This window comes from Zingiber officinale, chromosome 5B, assembly GCF_018446385.1.
Source record: "Zingiber officinale cultivar Zhangliang chromosome 5B, Zo_v1.1, whole genome shotgun sequence".
NCBI lineage: Eukaryota > Viridiplantae > Streptophyta > Magnoliopsida > Zingiberales > Zingiberaceae > Zingiber > Zingiber officinale.
Window position 1 is genome coordinate 136,306,450 of NC_055995.1, and position 18,696 is coordinate 136,325,145.

General features: G+C 38.1%; 2 protein-coding genes and 1 pseudogene across 2 annotated transcripts; all 3 read right to left on the reverse strand.

The window, feature by feature from the left end:
• Window positions 1-1,466: 1,466 nt before the first annotated feature.
• On the reverse strand, window positions 1,467-3,802 carry LOC121986224 (60S ribosomal protein L37a-1). Its single transcript, XM_042540089.1, has 5 exons — window positions 3,668-3,802; window positions 3,178-3,217; window positions 3,009-3,097; window positions 1,828-1,910; window positions 1,467-1,747 (listed from the first exon to the last, which is right to left on the reverse strand). The coding sequence occupies exons 1-5, from the start codon at window positions 3,668-3,670 to the stop codon at window positions 1,684-1,686; spliced, it is 279 nt and encodes a 92-aa protein (XP_042396023.1). The 5' UTR covers window positions 3,671-3,802; the 3' UTR covers window positions 1,467-1,683.
• Window positions 3,803-4,557: 755 nt separating this feature from the next.
• Window positions 4,558-5,211, reverse strand: LOC121987101 (pathogenesis-related protein PRB1-3-like). The gene has a single exon (XM_042541004.1). It carries the CDS (start codon window positions 5,209-5,211, stop codon window positions 4,558-4,560), a length of 654 nt encoding a protein of 217 aa, XP_042396938.1.
• A 7,060-nt stretch (window positions 5,212-12,271) lies between these two features.
• LOC121987103 lies at window positions 12,272-18,417 on the reverse strand (annotated as a pseudogene).
• Between the last annotated feature and the right edge of the window lie 279 nt (window positions 18,418-18,696).

Here is an 18,696-nt window from a genome sequence, read left to right on the forward strand (position 1 = left end):
GTGAAGTATTTAGGTTTTTGAATTTATGAAAAGATATATATTATTTTTTTATTCATTAAAGGATGTATCTTTTAATTCTATCTCTTGATAAAGTTAATTACTTTTTTTTGTTATTTTCTATCTCATTTCTCTAGTCTCTTTCCTCTTATAATATTTCTTTTCTTTTATCTCTCTTACAATTCTACTCTTATACATGCTCCTCTTATACATACATGAATGATAACATGTACTTAAAAAATAAAAGTCAATTCTTCTAAAAACATTTTAACACTATTAAGAAATCAAAATTAGCAATATATAGTACCGTTTAACTCTTTACAATCCCATAAATTTACAGAAACTGAAATGAATGAAATAATAGCCCTCTAGGTCTATAAGTGAATTTCGACCAAAATCCAATGATAGACCTAGAGAGCTCCGATTACACTCATTTCAATTCATGTGGATTTTTAGGATTACAAAGAGTTCAAATATGTTATCCATTGTTTATTTTAACTTCTCAAATGTATTAAAATGTAATAAGAAAGAATCGTCAAAATTCTCCACATTGGGCCTGATATGGAATCATATGCGAAGCTGAAATAAACAATGAATAACATATCTGAACTTCTTAAAATCTCATAAATCCACAGAACTAAAATGGGTACAATTGGAGCTCTCTAGGTCCATTAATAGATTTTAATCAAAGTTCTCTAGGTCCATCAGTGAGTTTTGATCTCGCTGATGGACTTAGAGAGCTTCGATTGTACTCATTTCAGTTCATGTGAATTTTTTGGTTGCAAAGAATTCAAATATGCTATCTATTGTTTATTTCAACTTTTCGGTGTATTAAAATATAATAAAGAAGAATCGTCAAAATTCTCCATGATGGGTCTGATGTAATTCATATCAGGGTCACATTAGGTTTGATATGATATATATCAAGCTCAAAGTGAAAATTTTTAGGATTCTTACTTATTATATTTTAACATCCCGAAAAGTCTTAATAAATAATGAATGATCAAAACTCACTAATCCACCTAGATAGTTTCGATCGCACTAATTTCAGTTTCTAGAAACGATACTATCCATTATTTATTTCAACTTGAGACGTTAAAATATTTTTAAAAGAATAGACGTGTAAAAGAGAGGAAAAATAAAAAGAGAAAAGATATTACAAGTAAAAGAGAAGAGAGAGGGAAATGTAAAAAATAATAATAATAATAATAATAAAAACAATTAAATTTCTCAAGAGAATAAAATGAAAAAATCATGATAAAAAAATTACCCCTTTTAATAAATAATTTTAAATTTTAAATCCGTCTTTTATAAATTACCATTAATATGTTACTTTTGCATAAATAATATTTTATAAAGTTTTCTTTTAAATTATAAATTCGGCATTCTTCTGAAAAATGAAAAAAGAAAACTTTGGAATCATTTCTGTGAACTCCATAATAATCTACTTCTGTTCAGGGACACATTAGTTAGTAAATTCCAGAGACTGAAAATGCAATCTGCAAACCAACAAAGAACAAACTGGAGAACCGAAAAGTCTGACTTAAAGCCTAAAAAGCATCAGGGAAAAAACATTTGAGTTTAGCTTACAACGCCTCGAAAAACTTCTGCCTGCAAAAATAGGAAAATTCATAACTAGTCCGAGCTGAAACTTAAATTGCATAGTTGCACAATTCTTCACTTCCTTTAGCTTTCAGTTTGTTCTCTCAACCGACGAATAGTGCTCCTCACGGTCACGGCGCTAGCAGTGCTGCGCAAAATGAAGAATAAGTTGTGAGCAAAAGAAACGAATGAAGAAACCATGCGCGATGGTAGAACGTTTGTTCTCACTTCAATGTATAAGCACCACCAGCCTTGACCTTGCCACAATCCTTGCAGCCCCAGATTCCAACTGCCTTTCTTTTCACAGCAAACTAGCAAAACGAGAAATGTGATTAACCAAGTCAGTGAAATGATCTCTTAAACAATCAGACGTCGATCTCTTAAACAATCCATTTGTGTATCACAACTTACAGAAATGAAAAGTGTAAAATATTTTCCAACAAATTTTTTTACACGGGAACATATTTTAGGTTAGTTTGGTGCATGGAGGGTAAAATAATTTTGACACAGAGTTAGAAAAGGTCACTCAGAATGACTTGTGAGGGATGCCAAAGGAATAAGGGGTTTGCCGATGAGCTGCGAGGAGCACAAAGGGACTGCTGGAGCATCTCATAAAGGCTGGCAAAGGAGCCCCAAAAGAATGAGGAAATGAGTTACACTCCAAGGGAAAGCATGGGGGAAATAACTTGTTCCGCTCCAAATGAAAGCATGAAGAATGACTTCCACTTGTCTCTAGCTGAACTCATTCCCCCCATCCAATTTTCCATTGTGCAATAAAAGGTTTCATTGACCATGATCTTCCATCATGCCATAGATGAAAATGGAGAAAGAATTCTGAAAAAACACAAACATTTTATACAAAGCAAGCATACCCTAAATGTAGCATCCACACAATGCTTATAAAATATGAAAAATAGAAGATTTCTATTGGATTCCAATGCTTCAAATTTACTCAGTAGCAGGTGCAGAAGAGTAAGGTAGAAGCTAGTGGGGTTATTTGATCCTACCCAACACTTGAATTTTCTAGATATTGTACTAGGGTAGTCGTGGAAATTCAACTTTGAGCTCATTATATTTATGTGATTGAGACCACAAATTAGAAAATATTAATCAAAACAAATTTTCAATGATGCATCTTGAAATATGATTAAGATTTCACCAACATAACCATATATTTTAAATTTTATATTCACACTAAATTGCCACACCGACTTGATAATTTTATTGGATCCATAGCGTCGCTGAGTAAATATTCAAATAGTTATGATCTAAACAAAATCCAACACCTAAATGCTTAAATTATATGCAGCGGTTGACACAAAACAGCATCAACAAATATAACATAGTTCAAATTTATATCCAACATCAGCTAACACATCAAGCAGAAAAATCAAAACAAGAAATTGTACCTTCCCACAGAATTCGCAGAAATACTTGGCATGCTGAGAAACCTCCATTTTCTTGATTTGCTTTCGCAAACTTGCACCATATCTGGTACCTATAAGACACGACAAAAGGACAAATTCAGAATCAGCCTTCATGGCGAACATAGATTGAGCTACTGAACTATTTGATCACCGTATTTGCCAACAATTCCAGCCTTCTTGGTGCGCTTCGTCTGTATTTAGATCAGAGAAAAATGACCACAGTTACTAGAAGGAATATAGTCAAAGAAGGAGAGCAACATTTCACAAATCAGTACCAGATCCAATGAGAATTTGAATGCATAGCCACGAAACGTACAAGCATCTCGCAAATAATGTGCCGAATATTAACTATCCATGGCAGAGACGGATGCTGTAAACTCACTACTCTAACACAAACCCCCATTTTGCTACTAACTTTGCAAAACCTATGAAACTCTGGTGCAACAAATCTGCTAGACATTAAGGTTCAAAAATGGTTCCTTGAAATTTCGAACTGATACAGTGCGATCGAAAATAATCGTTTTGCTTTCTTCAAACCAAAATACAAATGGACCGTCCACCACATCTTGATCCCTCAACAAATTCAACTGATACAAAGGGATTCTACAGAATGAAGCAAACTCCGAGAGGCAGACGCTTACCATCTTGCCGGTGCAGGTAGTTAAGATGCGGCCTTGCTCCGGCGATCAACACGATGAGGTAAATCCCAAAGAGCCGAAGCGCAGACAGACAGCCATTTCGATCGAATTTATAGCCGAAGCCCTAATTCGGACGGAGGAGGATTGTTTGAAAACCATGGTGAATCAATCGCAGCCGTCCCCGTATATAATGGGGCCTAAGTTCTACAACTTGGGCCCATGCCGTAGACCTGAGCCTAAAATTATTAATTGCTTCGAACGCCATTACAGTTGGCCGGTAACAGACGCAAATCGACACCTAGAGCTTTCGTTCACTGTGTTAATGAACCATAAGATCCACCACCGCTCCGGCAGTCACGTGCGTCGCTGAATCTGAACGATCTCTGCTTTACCGGAGAAGAACTGATCCCCTTTGCACTCCCACCATTCCAGTACGTGACTCAACTTTCGGATAGGATCACTGACTCACGAGCTGGCTAGATTTGAACTCGACTATGGGTGGAACTGATTGGATCTGAGCTCGGCCCTGAATCGGACTAACCTGACTTTGCGCTGATTGAGTTATGGATTTGCCACGTGATTCCTAGCGTTCCCACCGCATCCGGATCATTGAACTAGAAGGAGAGCTAGTTCATCATCTCTGAAGACACCGGAGACGTCGAAGTTTGATGCGGGAATAGGATGTTTAATTATACACTTCTTGAATTTGAATTTATGCCTTGGCGAATGGATGTTAGATTGAGGTAGTTTTTGCATCGATTTTTCAGGGTAAATCATTGATGTTGCATCTGGTTTATGGCTGGAATGGTTTAATAGGTACGAACTTGTAGTTTTTGATCATCCGTACAGTACATATGGTTTAATGGTTCATCCCCTGTTACACATATATGTAATTATTGGAAAGGGCTCTCGCCGACGTAGTTTCCCGGCGGGTCGTAGTTACAGGTGATGATGACGCCTCCTTTGATGCAGTTGACGAGGGCGCACCCGACCTTATCGGTCTCGTTCCACACCAGCTGCGTGAAGTGACCGCACATCTTCCCCGGCGCGCATTCGTTGCTGTCGCGGTCGTAGTCCTCCGCCTCCTTCGCCCACTCCTCCACCGCCTGCACCGCCGTCCAATCCGCCCCCGCGCCACCCCAGAACAGGTTCTCCCCGTAGGGGCCCATGGAGTGCACCATGTCGCAGTTGCGTCGCCGCTGGTTCGCCCACCGCCGCGCGAACCGGGCCAGATTCCGGTCCCACTGCAGCGGCTTCTCCCTCAGCGCCCCCCGCACCCGATTGTGGGCCAGAAGGAATTCCCGCACCGAGCGCCTCTCGAAATATGAAGAAAGAGTGGGCGGAGGGGGCCGAGATTTCGGGGTGATGCAAACGCTGATGCCGCCGACTAAAGGGACGGTGAAGTTCTCGCAGACTCTGCCGCCATTAACGGGGGCGTTGCCCTTGCCGGATGACGGTGGCGAAGGGACTTCTACGGCGAAAGAGAGAGGGAGGAGAAGGAGGAGGAGGAGGAAGGAGAGACGTGACGGCGACGGACTCTGCTCCATCGGTGGGTCATGCGCAAACCCGGGGAAGAGAAATAAGGAAGGCGCGCACTTTTAACGGTTTTAACAGCTAAGAATAGAGAGATGCCAACGATACGGACAATGCCGTCCAATCCCTTCATTAATACATGTATCGAATTCTTTAAACGGTTAATTTTAGAAGTGACCGCTTCAAATATTGTAGGGTGATTATACTCACCTTAGGTTTTTTTTTCTTAGGGTATGTGCAGAATTGATCTTTGACTTATTTGAGAGAAAAAATTTAATAATATGTTATAGTTGAATTTTAAATTTCAAATATTTGATCTATTATTAAAGGATTCTAAATTTATATAATTGTAGTAAAAGGTCATCTTAAGTGTTCTTTAAAGTTCGTCTCTAAATTATACGAAGAGAAATAAATTATAAAATTAATTTATAATCAATCGTCATGTAGTTGGTAAAAAATGAATCGGGTAATATCATTATCTACTCCACACAATCGGCCACATAATCATTTGCGAGAAGATAAATCGAAAAGCTACAGTTAGATACTGTAGGAGAGAGTTGGTCATTCGACTTTACCAAAAATCAACCCCTACCGCAAGTTCTATCTTGCAATAGCCAACTCAATTTTACCTCCGGGCATTATCAATAATATAATAATATAATGATATTATTGACAGAGGTTTCATACGGTGGGAGGATTTGCTATTGGATAAAAATTGCAAAGAAAAAAAAATCATCCCTATTACATGTAATTTAATAGGTTTTGGAAGAAAAATATTATCTTCAATCCTATCTATTTTTTGATAGAATAAATTGGGTTGAGAAATATCAACACAAAACTTATGCATTCTATTCAAATTCTTAAGAAATTATAAACTGGATAGACAGAAAATTACAGAAGCGTACCAGAATCCATAGTATGCAGTCGATTTGGGTAAGATCTTCAATTTGCAGATCTTCCTTAGTATCCAGAGAGTTTTGTCGATAAGGAAACAAAACAAAAGCGTCATCTGCAAACTGGGACCATAACCCTTATTTATAGAAACATAAGTTTGCCTATTTCTAATTTGGCCCCTCAACAAATTAGAAATTGCACATGGTATCCACATTAATTTATTCATAACAATTAAACCCTTAAGTCATATTACTTAATCATAATTTGATCACATTAAATTATGACTTATTTAATTTGATGACATTAAACATTTATAATTACAATTATGGTCCCAAAATTCTAACAATCTCCCACTGGACCATATGTGTAAACTTATAAATGTTAACCTTAATGAGCTCATAACTTTTGTCATCATAGTTGTAGGGTTTCCTTAACAATCTCGTCCATTAATTATATAGACATAGGATCAATGTAGTCTTCGTTGTATCTTTCACAACTAAACTATCAATGGTCACGTACATCAATATAATCAAATGACATAGATCAATTATGAATATGTGGCATGAAAATTACATGCAAGGTGATCTATTCATGTCAATTTTCAACTGGTCCTCCTTATAACCATAGTGAGATCAAAACTTTAACTTAAGTTATACAAAGTGTAATGAAGTAAACATTGAACTTTATATCTGATCAGATAATCTCCAAATACATATGTTTCTTTAACATAACCAAACATATATAAAAAACATATATATAGTACAAACTCCCACTAGATCTAGATTTCACCAAACTGAATAACACCCATATGAGTGGTATGCTCATAGAAGACATTGGGTGGTAAACCCTTTGTAAAAGGATCTGCAATCATGGAGTTTGTGCCTATGTGTTCTATCGAAATCTGTCAACTTTGTACTCTTTCTTTCACAACAAGGAACTTGATATCGATGTGCTTCGATTTTGTCGAGCTCCTATTGTTGTTAGAATACAATACAGCTGATCGATTGTCACAAAATAACTTCAGTGGTCTTTCAACCTTTCCCAAAATACGCAGCCCAGTGACAAAAATTTTCAGCCATATTCCATGATTAGATGCCTCAAAACATGCTATAAACTCTGCTGCCATGATGGAAGAAGCTGTCAATGCCTGTTTAGCACTTCTCCAAGAGATAGCTCCGCCAGCCAACAGAAAAACATAACCTGAAGTGGATCTCATGCTATCTTGACATCCCGCAAAATCAGAGTCAGAATATCCCATTATCTCAAGAGTATCTGACCTCTTATATGTGAGCATGTAATCACTAGTTCTCTTTAAATATCTCATTACCCTCTTTGCTGCTTTCCAATGATCCATTCCTGGGTTGCTTAAATATCTGCCCAACACTCCAACAATGTACGCAATATCCGGACGCGTACAAACTTGAGCATACATAAGACTTCCTACAGCCGAAGCATAGAGAATCTTTTGCATTTCTTGAGTCTCGAGGCTTCCTTTAGGGCATTGTTTAAGACTAAACTTGTCTCCTTTAGCGACTGGGGTATTACCTGGTTTGCAATCTTGCATGCCAAATCTTTTAAGCACCTTATCGATATAGTTCTTTTGCGATAATCCAAGAATACCTCAAGAACGATCTCGATGTATTTGGATTCCTAATACAAAAGATGCGTTACCAAGATCTTTCATTTCAAAATATCTAGATAGAAATCTCTTGGTATCGTTCAACATACCTATATCGTTTGTGGCAAGCAAAATGTCATCAACATATAAAACCAGGAAGATATGCTTACTCCCACTGAACTTATGATACACACAATCATCTACCATATTTACCTCAAAACCAAATGAGATTATTATTTGATGAAATTTGTGGTACCATTGACGAGATGCTTGTTTTAACCCATAGATGGACTTCTTAAGTTTGCAAACCATACTCCTTGGATCTCCTAATACAAAGTATTCTGGTTGCACCATATAGATTGTTTCCTCAATGTCTCTATTGAGAAAAGCTGTCTTGACATCCATCTGATGAAGTTCCATATCGAAGTGTGCGACAAGTGCCATGATTGTCCTTAAAGAATCCTTCGTTGAAACTGGAGAAAAGGTCTCTTTAAAGTCAATCCCATATTTCTGAGTATAGCCTTTAGCTACAAGACGTGCTTTATACCTTTCCAAATTACCATTTGAATCCCGTTTGATTTTAAAAATCCACTTACAACCAATGAGTTTCACACCTTCTGGTAATAGGACAAGTTCCCAAACATTATTATCTTGCATTGACTTATACTCTTCATTCATTGCCTCAATCCACTTTTGAGAATTTGAATCTTGCATGGCTTGACGAAAGTTGATTGGATCATCCTCCGCCATACCATCATTTTCCTCATGTTCTTGAAGTAGTACTATGTAATCATCCGAAATAGCACTCCTCCTTTCTCTAGTGGACCTTCGTAAAGGCACTTGTTCTGCATGCACTGGTTCTTGAGGTTGTTGAGTTTGTTCTTCTGGGAGTTGATTAACAATGTCTTGTTGTTCTGGTATTGCATTCAAATCCTGATCATTATTAGAAGCAATCATAGGAATATAAATCATTTCCTCTTGAAGAGTAGTGGGAATACATTCCTCCTCAAAAACAAGATCTGTTACTTTATTCTTCCCCCCAAACTCAATATCTTCAAAGAACGTTGCAGTTCCCGTCTCAAAGATGGTCTTTACTTTGGGATCATAAAACTTATAGCCCCGTGATCGCTCAGAATATCCAATAAAGTAGCTACTTACTGTTCTGGAGTCCAATTTCTTTTCATGTGGCCTATATGGTCTAGCCTCAGCTGGACATCCCCAAATATGAAAATGTTTGAGACTTGGCTTTCGCCTTGTTCAAAGCTCAAAAGGTGTTTTAGTAGCTGCTTTAGTGGGTACTCAATTTAGAATGTAAGCTGCTGTCTTTAATGCTTCTCCCCAGAGTGGCATTGGTAAGGTTGAATGACTAATCATACTCCTTACCATTTCCTTAAGAGTTCTATTACGTCGTTCAACTACACCATTCATGCTTGGTGAGCCTGGCATGGTGTACTGTGGGATGATTCCACACTCCTCTAGGTATTGAGCAAAAGGTCCTGGACGTTGCTCACCTGAACCGTCATATCTACCGTAGTATTCACCACCACGATCAGATCTGACTTTCTTAATTCTTTTGTTTAGTTGGTTCTCAACTTCAACCTTAAATGATTTGAAAACATCCAATGTTTGAGCCTTCTCATGAATAAGAAATAGGTATGCATATCGAGAATAATCATCAATGAATGATACAAAATATTGTTGACCATTCCAAGAAGGTGTTGGAAATGGTCCACAAACATCTGTATGTATCAATTCCAATACTTCTGTAGCTCTATATGCACCCTCTTTCTTTCTTTTGGTCTGTTTGCCCTTAATGCATTCAACACAAACATTTAAGTCTGTAAAATCAATGGAGTGTAAAATTCCATTCAATATAAGTCGTTCAACTCTATTTCTAGAGATGTGTCCTAAACGTTTGTGCCATAAGGCACCTGAATTTTCATTATTAAATTTACGTTTAGTACCACGTGATTCCACATTCAGGGTTTCAATATAAGAAGCATTTATATCAATCATATATAGATTGTCATAAATTATAAGTGAATCGGTTCCAACAACAGTAGAATTAATAGATAAACTGAACTGACCATTTCCAAATGAACAACAGTAACCTAATTTGTCCAAATGAGAAACAGAAACTAAATTCCGTCTAAATGACGGTACAACAAAAGTATCTATTAAGTCTAAATAGTAACCAGTGCTTAACAACAATCTAAAATGCCCTATTGCTTCCACCTCAACCGACTTGCCATCACCCACATAAATGCATCTTTCAGCATCAGTTGGCTTTCGGTAGCTCAGGCAACCCTGCATTGAAACACTGATGTTAGTAGTAGCACCAGAGTCTAACCACCAAGTGTTTCTAGGTACTGAAGCTAAATTTACTTCTGAACAGACCAAAGTGAAAAATGTACCCTTTTTTCACACGCCATGCATGGTACTTAGGACATTCTTTCTTGACATGATCAGGCTTGTTACAGAAGAAACAACCTTTCTTGTCTGTATCTTGCTTTTGTTTCTTCACATAAGGACCTTTAGTAGCTTCATTCTTTCTTTTGTTGCCCTTATATTTAGGGGTGCTTGCCAAATAGGCACTTTCAGCCTTAATTTGCTTCAACCTCTCTTCCTCTTGAACACAGTATGAAATGAGCTCATTAAGAGTCCATTTCTCCCTTTGACAGTTATAATTGATTTGAAACTGACTAAACTGGTTCGGAAGAGAAATAAGCACTAAATGCACAAGCATGTCATCCGACAATTCAAGATTAAGTGCCTTCAACTTCGATGCAAGGTGGGACATTTCCATGATATATTCCCGAATATTTCCCTTGCCTTTATACTTTATGGAAATCAAACTCTTCAGAATTGTGCTTGTTTCCGCCTTATCGCTTTTGGTAAAACACTTTTCAATCTCATCGAGATATTCTTTAGCTTTGGTGACACTATTAGACACCGCGCCCCTAAAAGCCTCAGGTATGCCGCGCTTGATGATCATAAGACTCATGCGGTTAGAGCGATCCCACTTCTCATATTTAGTTCTCTGTTCAGAGGAACTAGTATCTGTAGGAGCAGTGGGTTGCTCTGTCCTAAGCGCAAGATCCAGATCCATGCAGCCAAGAACAATTAAAATGTTCTCCTTCCAATCCTTAAAATTTGTACCATTAAGGATCGACACTGAACTTAAGTTAGCAGAAATAGTAACAACATTTGCTGAAAAGAGAACACAAGAATTATAACATAAATAACATGCTCATTTTGAATTAAGTAAAAAAAAACAAATGACAAATCTCATCTAAAGATACCTAGTGCAACAATAATATCAAGTCTTTGGACAGTAATATTATTTGCAAGTGGTACTCTTTTCTGTAATAATCAAACACTAACAATAATGCATGGCAAATAATAAACCTATCTTTGGATCGATTTATTATATGCATGAACTATAACAGATAAAACCTTATAATTGTTACGTGTTTATTATCACAAGTAAATGTATAATTTGTAAGTACAAATCTTCCTTTGGGCCGATTAATACTCACATAAATATATACATTTATACTTTATTTAATATTTCAATAATATTTTAATTAAAATTAAATTCAAATAATAGAGGTCACTTTGGCGACATATAATTTAAATTTAATTGAAATTAAAATAATAGATATTAACTGAACTATTATAATCCATTCAAATTAATTATTTTATTCAAATAATAAATTTAATGGATTATCAAATTAATGGGATAAAATATATGACTCAACTGTTATATTTTAATTCCCTCTGTAAGAAAAAAATACACCAATATTTTATTTTTTTTTCGTAATGTCAAAATTCAAAATATGAAGTTTGGCATAACTGGTTTCAAAACGTGGCCTCACTCCACGTTCCATGTACGTGGTTTGTTTAAAAATTTTTTTTTTTCCCAGCCGGTTGCGACACAGAGCAATGCCAAAAAATCGCGATGATAAAATAAAATCGCAACATGATATATCATGAACCAAAATCGAGATTATATAAAGATAAAACTTTGTACCCAAAATAAAAAAGTTTTCCTAAGAAATTGGAATAAAAGGCTCTGATACCAATTGATAGAATAAATTGGGTTGAGAAATATCAACACAAAACTTATGCATTCTATTCAAATTCTTAAGAAATTATAAACTGGATAGACAGAAAATTACAGAAGCGTACCAGAATCCATAGTATGCAGTCGATTTGGGTAACAATTAGTATCCAGAGAGTTTTGTCGATGAGGAAACAAAACAAAAGCGTCATCTGCAAACTGGGACCATAACCCTTATTTATAGAAATATAAGTTTGCCTATTTCTAATTTGGCCCCTCAACAAATTAGAAATTGCACATGGTATCCACATTAATTTATTCATAACAATTAAACCCTTAAGTCATATTACTTAATCATAATTTGATCACATTAAATTATGACTTATTTAATTTGATGACATTAGACATTTATAATTACAATTATGGTCCCAAAATTCTAACATTTTTAAGTAGAATTTTTGGAGTGCTTATTAGCTTTTGCATTTTCGAGCTCTTTGCATCACCCCGAGCAAGACTTCATCTTCAGCCGTTCAGCATTGCTCCATTCATGCACTTCAGCTTCGAGTGGATGGTGATTGCTAAGTATGAGATCCCACAGGGGGTAGTTCTTTCTTGGCATCAAGAAGTCCCCTTGATTTAGCTTAAGGCCCGGGCAGTAGTCACCTTTGCCATCGCCCAGGTAGATGAATCGGTTCTTTCCTTTGATAGAAGAGGTGTATTTGATTCGATCGATGATCTTTCCCTGCATTCCGGGAAGAGATGACTGTAAGAATGTAGCCGAGTAGATATGCTTTGCCTAATTCTGAAACTTAGTTGGGTTTACTTGGATGGAAAGTTAAGAGGATGAGAAGGGAAAGGCTAAGACAATTAGGTATTTGTTATTGTAACGGATTCAAGTTGTGGAAACAATCTCTTGTAATATAAAATATGATTATGTACAATAAACTCTTCCCCAAGAGTTTAAAGAACCAAAACTCTAAATCTATGAAAACACAAGATCATTCTTATCAGAATCAGGAAAAGAGAGAAACGAATGTCACACTGCAAACATCATCACAATTAATATGAAAAGTGTTTCTTTAACACAAAAAGGGCACTAGCAGAGTTACCTTGCACATATTGGCAGGGCAGAGCTTGCAACCATGAGATGAAGTGGTAGAATGATGGAAGGGTAGAATCCTTAGCCTCCCCTCCTCGTCAACATAGCTGGGGTTTGTGTTGATTTCTGTAAAGCACTCCAGCAATCCATGGTGCTTGAGTATTGTCTCTACGAAGAACACGTTTGCATCTCTCACCACCCTGAGCTCACACCTGATCCCAGACAATCTCTCAGAAAAATGGTACCATTTGTTTATTTAGCTAGGGTTCCATCAAAAATGAGCGAGAACAAATTAAAACCCTACCAGGCACTGCGATATCTCCAATGGACTTGCCCTGTGTTGTGCAAAGAAGGGGGCAATACCTCTCAACCTTTCTGAACCGCGGAAGAAGAGGAAGAGAGAAAAGAAATCGCGCGGAACAACAAGACAAAGACGCACAAAAGAGAGCAAACACCAGGAAGGAGAAGAAGAAGAGAAAGAAAAGAGTTACCGTGGTTCGGCGACTTGCCTACTCCATAAAACGGCCGAAGCTTTATTAGAATTCTCTTCTACACAAGAGAATCACATCTAATGATTCTTGTGTTTTCTGATCTACAATGGGTTTACAATGATCCCTATAAATACTGCTAAACCCCCAGACCCGATAAAAACGTAACAGAATTTGTTATGAAAAACATAACAAAATTCTGTTATATAAAATCTTAACAGAATTTTATTACGAAAAATCTTAACAGATTTTTCTTCAATGACATCCCTTCATCCAAATATGAGCCACTCGTCAACAATCTCCACCTTGGCGAATATTCACCCCTTCGAAGAATACGAATATCTGGACAAAACTCCATCTGGATCTCTGAGTCTGGGCTTCCTTCCTCTAGCATCTAGAGATATGGATCAAGTTCAAGCAATGCTTAAACTTCTCTGTGGTCACTGGCTTTGTCAGCATATCTGCAGCATTGTCTGCAGTGTGAACCTTCTCAAGTTGAATTTCCCCGGAAACAATCAACTCTCTGATCTTGTGAAACCTCACATCAATGTGTTTGGTTCTCGCATGATACACCTGATTCTTCGCCAAATAGATAGCACTCTGACTATCGCATAACAACTTGACTCCACCTTGTCGAACACCCAGTTCTCGACCAACCCTGTAAGCCATAAAGCTTCCTTCGCTGCTGCCATGTACTCTGATTCCGTAGTAGACAATGCAACAATAGATTGTATCATAGATTTCCAACAAATAGGTCCTCCTGCCACGGTGAATACGTATCCTTTAGTAGATCTCCTGTTATCTAAATCTCCTGCATAGTTTGCATCTACGTACCCAACAATTGAAGGATCTTCCAGTTGTCTACTGAACATGATGTTATAATCAGTTGTATTTCTCAAGTATCTGAAAATCCACTTCATTGCATTCCAATGTAGTCGACCAGGATTTGAGAGAAACTTATTTACCATACTAACTGCTTACGCCAAATCTAGTCTCATACAAACCATGGCATACATCAGACAACCAACTGCACTGGCACAAGGAACCTTTAACATTTCTTGGATCTCGTCATCCATCTTTGGACACTGTGTACTGTATAACTTGAAGTGATGCACCACGGGTGTGCTCACCGACTTTGCATTCTTCATGTTAAACCTATCCAGCACCTTCTCCACATGGCTACGTTGAGACAACTATAATATCCCTGTAGCTCTATCCCTGTGAATCTCCATTCCAAGAATCTTCTTGGCCTCTCCCAAATCTTTCATGTCAAATTCCTTACTCAATAGCCTCTTCAATTTATCAACCTCTTTCATTTTCTTTGTAATAATGAGTATGCCATCTACATATAGTAGTAAGAAAATCAGTGATTCATCTTCAAGGCTCTTCATATATATGCAGCAGTCATACTGACATCTCCTATATCCGTTTTGAATCATGTATGAATCAAAACGTTTGTACCATTGCCTAGGAGATTGTTTCAATCCATAGAGCGATTTCTTCAACTTACAAACCAACCGCTCTTGTCCGACCTGACTAAATCCCTCAGGTTGTGACATAAAAATCTGCTCCTCCAAATTTCCATGAAGAAATGTCGTCTTTACATCCATTTACTCCAGCTGCAAATTGTGATGTGCCACTAAAGCCAACACGGTCTAATTAACGTATATTTTACTACTGGAGAGAAAATTTCTTCATAGTCAATCTCCTTTCTTTGTGAATACCCCTTTGCTACCAACCGAGCCTTAAACTTCACTTCTTCTCCTCTGACATTGCTTCTTTCTTCTTGAATATCCACTTGCACCCTATAGCTTTCTCTCCTTCAGGAAGTTCCACTAGATCCCACGTTTGGTTTTTATGCAACGACTCCATCTCCTCTGCCATAGCACCCGTCCACCTGTCCTTCTCAAAGTTGTGTATCGCCTCCTGAAAAAATGTAGGGTTTCCACTACTAGTGATAAACACATAAGATACCAAGTCTTCGAATCCGTATCTAGTGGATGGTTTTACGACTCGCCTCGTTCTGCCACCAGCTATAGTGCGATGCTCTGTGTGCTTTGAACTAGAATAATCGGGGTCATGAGTCTCTAGCTCCACCTGCATAACATCTTTCTCCATGTTGCTTTGTGGTGTTTCTTTTCCTTCTTCCTGAGTACGCTGTAACATAGTTTTCTAGTCAAACACCACATCTCTGTTGATCACCACCTTGTTTGCCTTAGGATACCAAAGCTTGAAGCCTTTAACTCCTTTCTGATACCCCAGAAAAATGCACTGCTTTGACTTCACATCTAGCTTTGATCTTTCCTCACTAGATATATGCATATAGGCTGGACATCCAAAAACTTAAAGATGAGAGCAATCTACTTGATTCCCTATCCATACTTCCTCTGATGCTTTGTCTTCTAGTACTGCCCTTGGTGATCTATTAATGAGATAACATGCCATGTTAACCGCTTCTGCCTAGAAATTCTTTGCAAGCCTTGCATTCAACCTGAGACATCTAGCCTTCTCAATGATTATCCTGTTCAACCTTTCCATTACCTCGTTCTGTTAAGGTGTCCTGCAAATCGAGAAATGCCTCATTATCCCATGTTGCTAACAAAATTCCTGAAACTTTGAATCTATGTACTCAGTCCCATTGTCTGACCTAAGGAATTTGATCTTTCTTCCGGTCTGGTTCTCCACTTCAGTTTCCCACAGTTTAAACTTTGTAAAAGTTTCTAACTTGTGACGCATAAAGTATACCCAGACCTTTCATGAAAAATCATTAGTAAAACTCACAAAATACAAGTACCATCCACGTGGTGCTACATTGGCTGGTCCTCAGAGATCCGTATGTACGTAGTCTAGAATCCCCTCCGTCTTATTTGTTGTCGTCTTGAATTGCACTTTGCTTTATTTCCAAAGAACACAGAATTTGCAGAATTCAAGCTTACACGTCTTGACACCCTTCAATAAATCTCTCTTGTGAAGTTCTAGCATCCCATATTCACCCATATGCCCTAGCCGCATATGCCATAAGACAGTACTGTCTGATTCAGACTCCACTGAGGTGGCTCTACCTACAACTGTAGTTCCTATCAACTTGTAGATGTTTCCTGCTACCTTTTATCCTTTCATTACCGTCAGAGATCCCTTGCTGACTTTCATCACGACGCTCACTGATTTGTAATTACAACTAATATCATCCAGTGTGCCTAGTGAGATCAGGTTCTTCCGTAGCTCTGGTATATATCTGACATCACATAAAGTTCTGATCACACCATCAAACATCTTGATTCTGACATTCCCTATGCCGATAACCTTGCATGATGCATCGTTTCCCATCAACACTGAACCAGAATCCACTGCCCTATAAGTGTCAAACCAATCCTTGTTTAGAGTTATGTGATATGAACATGCAGAGTCTAAAATCCATGCATCCGTCAGCTGCTCCGAACTTGACATAACTGATAGCATATCTCCATCACCGCTTTCTGAATTTACTTCTTCAACTATGTTTGCAGACTTTGCCGAACTACTTTTGTTCTCTGCAACATATTTCTTTATCTCTGGACAATTTCTCTTGATATGACCTTTACCTCCACATTTGTAGCACGTGATCACCTTCTTCCTTCTCGACTTAGAACGAGTCTTGTTGTTTGCTATCCATGTCGAGATTTGCTCCTACTTCTTGGTTGCTATTTACCACAAGTCTTCCCTGAGAAATTTCATCGCTTGTTTTCTTCCTTTGGTGAAAACCTAGCAATGCACTTGTAATCTCCTGTAATTTAAGAGTTTCCTTACCCCACATCAAAGTAGTAACCAAATTCTCGTACGTAGGAGATGAAGGTAGAGAATTCAACAACATCAACGCCTTGTCTTCGTCTTCGATCTTCACATCAATCCGCTTCAGATCACTTACAATCTGGTTGAATACGTTGATGTGCTGGCTTAGATCGGTTCCTTCACTCATCTTCAGCCCGAATAATTTCTACTTGAGATACAACTTGTTTGTCAATGATTTTGACATGTACCGTCTTTCCAGCTTTTGCCAAATTGCCACCGGTGACTCCTCGTCCATGACGTGATCCATCACATCATTCGTAAGACAAAGCCTGATTGTAACCACTGCCTTCGCCTAAAGTTCTTCCTAATCTGATTTCTCCATGCTTTCCGGTTTTCTTTCTCCTAGCGCCTTCGCCATGCCTTGTTGCACCAACAAGTCCTTGACCCTTCTCTGCCATAATCCAAAGTTTCGGTTCCGTCAAACTTCACCATATCAAACTTCGCAGAAGTCATCCCCGACATGTTGAAGAAATCTGCCAAAAACCTGGAGCTCTGATACCAATTGTTGTGCAAAGAAGGGGGCAATACCTCTCAACCTTTCTGAACCGCGGAAGAAGAGGAAGAGAGAAAAGAGATCGCGCGGAACAACAAGACAAAGACGCACAAAAGAGAGCAAACACCAGGAAGGAGAAGAAGAAGAGAAAGAAAAGAGTTACCGTGGTTCGGCGACTTGCCTACTCCACAAAACGGCCGAAGCTTTATTAGAATTCTCTTCTACACAAGAGAATCACATCTAATGATTCTTGTGTTTTCTGATCTACAATGGGTTTACAATGATCCCTATAAATACTGCTAAACCCCCAGACCTGATAAAAACGTAACAAAATTCTGTTATATAAAATCTTAACAGAATTTTATTACGAAAAATCTTAACAGATTTTTCTTCCATGACATCCCTTCATCCAAATATGAGCCACTCGTCAACACCCTGCGAGTGCAGCTCCTCCATCATCCGATCCTGAGATCGATTTGCACATGGGAAAAGACATTAAAACAAAGGAACCAGATCTAATTTCAAACTCAACATTTTCGCAATGTACCACGAAATTAAACGAACAGAGTTGGGATCGATGACGACGAACCAACCATGAGCGGATTCCACTGCATTGTGGGGCAGAGCTAATCGAAGATGTCCCTGATCCCCAGTTGGGCGACTACCCAATCGTCGCTGTCGCAGTCGATGATGGTCGTGTGGAAATCGAATACCGTCGTCACCGCAGATCCAGCCATCGCCGCTTCTTCTCGGTGTTGTTGTTGTTCTTCTTCTTCTTCACTTCACTTGGATCGTCGAAGCTCCGGGAGTGCTCCTGCTCTGCGGAGGCGGAGATTGATGGGGAGGAAATTTATAGGGAGCATCTTTGATGGTGTCTGCAGAAAGATCGGGCAACGCATATGCGAGAATCTGACAGATTGTTAACCATGTGTGTTATGGGCCTTGTGGCGCCAATTCGACAATGATAACATTTAATTTATTGAAAAATGATAATATTTTTAAAAAGAAGAATTTTA

Bases quoted from the DNA above. Each gene is read 5' to 3' on its own strand.
- LOC121986224 (XM_042540089.1), bottom strand. The intron at 3,098-3,177 runs GTGATCAAATAG...CGTGTCTTATAG, and splicing joins TGGAATTGTTGGCAAATACG to GTACCAGATATGGTGCAAGT. The intron at 1,911-3,008 runs GTACAATTTCTT...TCGTTTTGCTAG, and splicing joins TCTGCGAATTCTGTGGGAAG to TTTGCTGTGAAAAGAAAGGC.
- LOC121987101 (XM_042541004.1), bottom strand. From the start codon at position 5,211: ATGGAGCAGAGTCCGTCGCCGTCACGTCTCTCCTTCCTCCTCCTCCTC.